The 7,195-nt window shown below is 39.1% G+C and overlaps 1 protein-coding gene across 1 annotated transcript in view; it reads left to right on the top strand.

Annotated features, from left to right (window-relative positions):
- Positions 1-7,195, top strand: part of OSTF1 (osteoclast stimulating factor 1) — a 30,490-nt gene that overhangs the window by 4,163 nt on the left and 19,132 nt on the right. Inside the window, exons 2-3 of the mRNA XM_042780603.1 lie at positions 2,287-2,337; positions 4,948-5,011. Coding sequence (XP_042636537.1) covers positions 2,287-2,337; positions 4,948-5,011 — 115 coding nt within the window. The remainder of the gene's footprint in view (positions 1-2,286; positions 2,338-4,947; positions 5,012-7,195) is intronic.

Here is a 7,195-nt window from a genome sequence, read left to right on the forward strand (position 1 = left end):
TAAATTTTGGTCAATGACATGAGACAAAGTATATGTGAACTGCTGTATGAAAAGTGAATTTACTCTGTAAATCTTCACCCAAATCCTAAAAAAAAAAAATTTTTCCTCACAAAAATTATGAAAATAATATATGCTGATGATAGAAAAATTGGGAAAATTTCCAAGCATATTTCTTTTTTTTCCTTTTTTTTTTTATTTAAGAGCTTGTTTTACATTCAACTTAATGTATATATTTAGTTTCATTCCCCATTCACCGTGTCCAACCCTACCCCAGTCTCCTCCCCTCCGTACCCTGTAACCCTCCCCTTGTGCCCCTCATATTTATGCCCTCCTGTGTGTCCTGCATTTCCTCAGTTTGAATGTTTGTTCTCTGGTGTCCCATGGTCTATTGCTCTAAGAGATGTATTACCATAGAGTGTGTGGGTGCGTCATCCTTGTTTGAGTGGTCTGCGTGTACATCTTGTTAACTATTGGACTGAGAGCCCGCCCCTGGGGGTGAGTTTTATTCCAGGCACAGAATGTATCCTAGGGCCATAGTATTGGGAGTCTCGCCAGATTTCATCTGACCAGTAATTCTGGTCATTATTGAGTTTTTGGATTTTGTTCCACGTTTTCCCTCCCACTCTATCCAGGATCTCCAGATTTGATCCTTTCCTGAGTGGTTGGCATTGGTAGCCTGGCACCATCTAGTTCTTCCAAGCATATTTCATCCATCACTGTGGTTTTATCCCTTGTGAAATGTTGTGCCCTATATTTTTCATTAAACATGACAACATAAATATTTCCACATATCTGAAATTTGCTATCAGTAAGCATCGTCCTATTTCCTCACAAAGTCATGCTGGTAATCATTATCTGCTGATGGGAAAAAGAAATTTAATTAAATTGTCTGACTTTATTCAGAGTTTGTAGGTCATTTGGCTGGTCCAAGGCTGAGTGCGTAACTGACTTAATTAACTAACCTCTTGGAATTGTTGATGGTCTCTAGACGGTTTAGGGGGGAAAAAAAAAAAAAAACACTGCCATCGAGTCGGACCTGACTCACAGCGACCCCTTCTTGGGTTTCCGAGGCAGTATCACTACGGAAGTAGATTGCACAACCTTCCTTCTGAGGAATAGCTGGTGAACCGACAGCCTTCTGGTTAGCAGTCAAATGCCTTAGGCACTATGCCACCAGACGGTTTAGAGTTACTGCTTTGTACCTTTCAGTTCTTTATCCTTATTAATGGTTCAATTATGGATTAATCACTCCCCTCATGAAATCTTCCTTCTCTCTGACCATGAAGAAATAAGATGATGACTGTCTCAAAATAAGCAGATAGCAGATGTTGATTTAAAAAGTTGCAGGATTAAGGCCTAATCATTTGTGAGAGAGCCAAATTTCTGACGGTTTTTCATAGTTGTAATTCTAGATGATTATTCTTTTCTAAAAAGTAGATACATACTACGTTTTGGAATTTGTAATAAGAAGAAGCTTTATTGATATTTTGATATAAAAACACTTTTCTTTCACTGTGGAAGAGTATAAGGTACAGGTGGTGTGGGGGGGTGATGGTGGTCCTTATTTGTTATACATGTAATTCTTTGAAGTTCATCAAAGGAAAAGTCACCTTTCTGTGCATGTTTTATCCCTTGGTGTACATAGTTAACATGCTCAGCTGCTAACTGGAAGGCCGGCTGTTTGAGTCCAGTTAGAGGTGCATTGGGGAGCGTTGGTGGTATAGTGGTGAGCATAGCTGCCTTCCAAGCAGTTGACCCCGGTTCATTTCCCGGCAAATGCAATAACTCTTAGGAGCTCTGGTAGCGTAGTGCCTAAGGCACTTGACTGCTAACCAGAAGGCTGGTGGTTCAAACCCACCAGCCACTCCTCAGAAGAAAGATGGGGCAATCTACTTCCGTAGTGATACTGCCTTGGAAACCGAAGGAGGGGTCACTATGAGTCAGGTTCGACTCGATGGCACATAACAACAACAACAGAGGTGCATTAGAAGAAAGGTTTGGTGATTTACTCCTAAAAAAACAGCCATTGAAAATCTTTTGGAGCAAAGTTCTTCTCTGACACACAGGTCATCATGGGTCAGAGTCGCTGTAAAATGGCAACAGTCTTGTTTTTCTTCTTGTAAATACATTGTTTTGTTATATGTTTTATGTGCTGGTTTAAGTATACAAAAATACATTTTCTATAAAGAAATACTTTATGATTTGAAATATGTATAATTACTGTCATAACCATTATATTCTAATTCATGAAAAATCACATGGAGTCAAACGTTTTTTCTCTTTCAGCCGGATGAATTATACTTTGAAGAAGGGGATATTATCTACATTACTGACATGGTAAGCCCAGGTAACATTTTGTAATATCACATATGAGCAAATTATCCAAAATAAGACTTTCATGTAGCCATAACTTTTTTTAAAATTTCATATAATTTATTTATTTACTTTAAAAAACTTTTATTGTGCTTTGTACAAATTTACAGAGGAAAATTTGTTTTACATTCAACAGTTGATGTACATTTGATTTCATACCCTGATTACCATCCCTGATCATAACAAACCTTCCTCCCCTCCCGTCCCTGTGACCACTCGCTCCCTGTGCCCTTCTTAATTATGCATTCCCGTCTGTCCACGTTTCACTCTATGTGAATGCTGTCCCTCTGGTGCCCCATGGCCAATTGCTCTAATGCAGTTGAGGGGGTGGGTGCATCGCCTTGGGATAGATGTTCTGCATGTAGGTCTTTCTGCTGTTGGGATGAGAGCCAATCCATGGGAGAGAGTCCAGTTCTAGGCCCAAAGAGTAACCCGGGACCAGAGTCTTGGGGGTTCCACCAGACTCTGTCTGACCAGTAATTCTGGTCATTTTTGTGTTTCTGAATTTTATTCCACATTTTTCCTTCCGTTCTATCCAGGATCTCCAGTTTTGATCCATTTCTGAGTGGTTGTAGCCGTAACATTATATATTATTTAAATGTGGGTTTTTACTGGCAAATATGTACAAGTATGTATGCACAAGTTTTCATTTCTACATAATTTGTAATAGCATAAGATCGGAAGTAGCCCATATATTCATCAGTAGGAAAATAGTTAAATAAAATTTGGTGTATTAATGAATAGAGTATTATGCAGCTATATAAAAAGAAATGAGGAATATCTGTAAACTACTGTAGACAAACCATCAGTATATTTTGCTAAGTGGAAAAGTAAGGTGGAAAAAAAGTATCATGCTTTCACTTAGCTAAGAAAAGGTGAGATGATGTGAATAGACACATACCTAGATGACTGAATTTAAAACAAAAAAATCAAAGGATTAAACCATAAAATAAAATTTAAACAATGGTGTTCCACATGTATGAGGGAAGGGGGCCATAGACAGAAGGAACTTAAAAAGATGTATAGATAGGAAATAGATTTTTTAAAGAATATATACCTGGTTTTGGAGATTTGAGTTTGAAATCCTGTAAACTTTTATATTGTTTTTTGAAAACTAATAAGGTAAAGCATCAACATTTATCCTGCCTTTTCTCTGTGAATTGTTTCTTTGGATAACCTGAGTGTTTATAAGAAGGTTTCTCTTTGAAGAGATATTGCAGTTATTTAAATGAAGAAAGAGTAATAGAATTAGAATGTCACCATTTTGCAACCATTATGAAATAATGGGTACAGACATTTATCAGTGGCTACTAACGTTTCAAAAAGAGAGACCACCAGACATTATGTGTCTCCTCATGGAAGAAATTAATAGTACCTATGAACTAGTCACACACACACACACAAGCTTGAGTCTGAATCTTATTAAGCCTCTCACACTAAGGACCAATTCATAGATGTTAGGGAACATGTTTAATGACAACAGAAGGATGCAATGGGTAAAATCCAGACTGTTGGAGACTTTATAGGACAAACTAACAGATTTCTTCAACAGATACATTGTAAGGGGTAAAAAGAGAGTTGGAGGGGAAACCTATATATTAAAAAAGATAACAGACAAATCAGTCATCACAATATGTTCTGTGAAATAGGCTGTTACGTGATTTGGATGGTGTGTGAACACTGTGTACAAGCAGTCCCTGAATTACAAACAAATTCTGTTCCTAAAATTGTTTTGTAAGTCAAATGTGTATGTGAGTTGGAATAGTAAAGTTGGTTCGTATCTAACATCAGTTAGTTAAATGTTTGTCTTTGTATATAGTATATGCTGTACCTTTCTATGCATTAAAAAAAATTTAAGGAAACACTTCCAGATGCACAAAAGCATCTTTAATGTAATAATACAGTAATCACAATGTTTTCATGCATGTCACAGAGTAGCATCCATTTGTTATTACGAACCATTGTATGTACAGGAACATTCTGTGGCACATGACCGTATTACAGTTGAATGACTGCAATGTCTAGAATTTTTTTCAGAATAATCCAGGAGGGGAGGGAAGCTGTGGATGGTCGTATATGTGAAACAAGTTGGCAATGTGTAAATAAGAGGTATATGTAGATTTACACTGTTCTTTTTATTTTTGCATAGGTTTGAATTTTTCTATAGTAAAAGGTTACTATATACACTAACATTCATTACTGCGTTATTCAAAATGCACAAAAGTTGGAAATAACCCAAGTGTCTGGGTGAATGGATAAACAAAATGTGCTATATCTATACAGTGGAATATTACTTAGCCATAAAGAGAAATGAAGTTCTTCTGATACATGCTGTGATGCAAAAGAACAAATATTGTATGACCTCACTCACATGAAATATCTGTAACAGGCAAATACGTAGAAACAAAAGTTTGTTAGGAGAATTAGAGGGAGAGAGAAAGGGGAATTACTTCTTAAGGGATACTGAGTTTCTGTTTAGGGTGGTGAAAAACATTTGGAAGTGTGTTGGGTAATGATTTCACAACACGGTGAACATGAACTGGATCTAATACCACTTAACTCTTTTTTCACCAGAGTGATACCAATTGGTGGAAAGGCACCTGCAAAGGAAGGACTGGGCTAATTCCAAGCAACTATGGTAAGCATTGCCAAGCCTTTGCTTTGGCTGGATTTCATTCACTTTAATGGATCTAGTTCCTGAGGCTCTTCTGCTTGCTGCTGTGGCTGAGAGTTCAGGGGAGGCCTTGCCAGTCCAAAACATTTCCCCTTTCATGAGTCTCATCTTAAATAAGTAGCCATGGTCTCCAGGTTCTTTGACTGACTCTTTGGCTTGTAAAAGTCACAGTCTCAGGAATGTAGCAATCTTGAAAGAAGCACAGAGTTGACGACAAAATGTTTATGATTTTCCTCCATTCATCTCTTAGACCTAATTTCTTCTTCCTACTGTTAAATCAAAACTAAAAGATTGTTTCTTTAAATAGCCCTTTCTTCTGTGATGAAGGAAACCAGCCTTGTCAATTAATGTTGAAGTAGCGATGTTCATTAGATGCTTATTATGGCAACTTGGGGAGCTTGGCCTCTGCCCTGAAGCTGCTTCCAGCTGGAAGATAAAACAAACAAAAAATACAGGGTAAAGTAAAATTACTTACAGCAGATAAAATAAAATATAAAGAGCATGACATTGATACACAAAGGATTTAGGTTTGGATCTTTTTTCTGCCACTTCCTAACAACAGAGGACCTTGGTTAAGACCTGTGACTGCCACCTTTGCAACCGTTTTCCCATCTGCATAATGAGATGGCTGGATTTACATCACTACTAAGATTCCTTTCAACTTTAGCATTGGATGACTCCTTAGGCCAGTGTTGGAATTGGCACTAGTCCCAAGCATTAGAGAGGATTTAGAAGATCTCAAAGAAAGCACTTCAGAGCACAGGGGACTCACCTGCCCTGGTCGGAAGACAGTACTGTTCTTCAACAAAGAAAACTTAAAATATTTCTACACTCTTCTGAGTCTTTGAAATCCAAAGTATACTTTAGCAGACATTCCACTCCCAGCCTTGGTCATGGACACTGGGTGTGGAACCTCTGCTGCTTTGTTGTTAATTGTCATCGAGTTGGCCCCCAGTTTGTGGCGACTCCACACATATGGAATCAAACTGTTGTGATCCGTAGGGTTTTAACTGGCTGACATTTGGAAGTAGATTGCCTGACTCTTCTTCCCGGTCTGTCTTAGTCTGGAAGCCCCACTGAGACCTGTCCAGCATCCTAGCAGCACACAAGCCTCCATTGAGAGATGGGTTGTGGCTCTGTATGGGGCGCATGGGGCGGGGTGGTAAGTGGAGCTTGTCTCCTTCACACTCACTGCTGGCGAGTCAGATCTGACTCCTTGCGCCCCCTCCTTGGCTTTCCAAGGCAGTATCACTACAGAAATAGATTGCTCAATCTTCCTTCTGAGGAGTGGCTGGTGGATTTGAACCCAAGCCTTCTGGTTAGCAGTCAAGTGCCTTAGGCACTACGCTACCAGAGCTCCTTGTCTCCTTCATTTAAGGCAAAAATTCTCCCACTGAACCACCATTCAAATCAAAAAGCCAAACCCATTGCTAGTAAGTTGATTCCAATCATAACAACCCTACAAGACAAAGTAGAACTGCCGTATAGGATTTTCAGAGCTATAAATCTTTAGGGAAGCAGACTGCCACCTCTTTGTCCCACAGAGCAGCTAGTGGGGTCGAACTGATGACTTTTCAGTTAGCAGCCAAATAAATACTTTAACCACTGTACCACCAGCGTTCCTTAAACCACCACTACCCTTTCCTATATTCAAGGAATTGTCTCCTTATGAGCCCTTTGATAGTGGGGACGGGGTGGGCTGAAGTAGCATTTGAAGAGCAGTGTTTGGACAGCAGTAAATACACCTTCCTTAGAGATGCTGGTTGTCCTTTCTGAATACAGTGTCCTCCTCCCCTTAACACTCTCCCTCCCCTAAATGCACACACATAAGAAAACAGTTATTTTCAGGTATCTGAAAAGTAATATGTTTTAGTATACAAAACATTGTTCCACCTCCTACTTTGGCGAATAGTGACTGGGATCTTAAAAGCTTGCAGGCAGCTATCTAGATGCAATGATGGGTCTCTCCTCATCCAGAGAAAAGAAGAATGAAGAAAACCAAAGATTCATGGAAAGAATTAGTCCTAGCGACTGGTACACCATGCGATCCACAGCCTATACAACTATGAGACCAGAAGAACTAGATGATGTCTGGCTACCAATGTCAACCCCTTGGAGGGAGATCTATGTAGGAGACCCTGGATAGAG

The sequence above is a fragment of the Orycteropus afer genome, unplaced genomic scaffold (assembly GCF_000298275.1).
Source record: "Orycteropus afer afer isolate SDZICR_OR568_19922 unplaced genomic scaffold, OryAfe1.0 scaffold00005, whole genome shotgun sequence".
In the NCBI taxonomy this organism is placed as follows: domain Eukaryota; kingdom Metazoa; phylum Chordata; class Mammalia; order Tubulidentata; family Orycteropodidae; genus Orycteropus; species Orycteropus afer.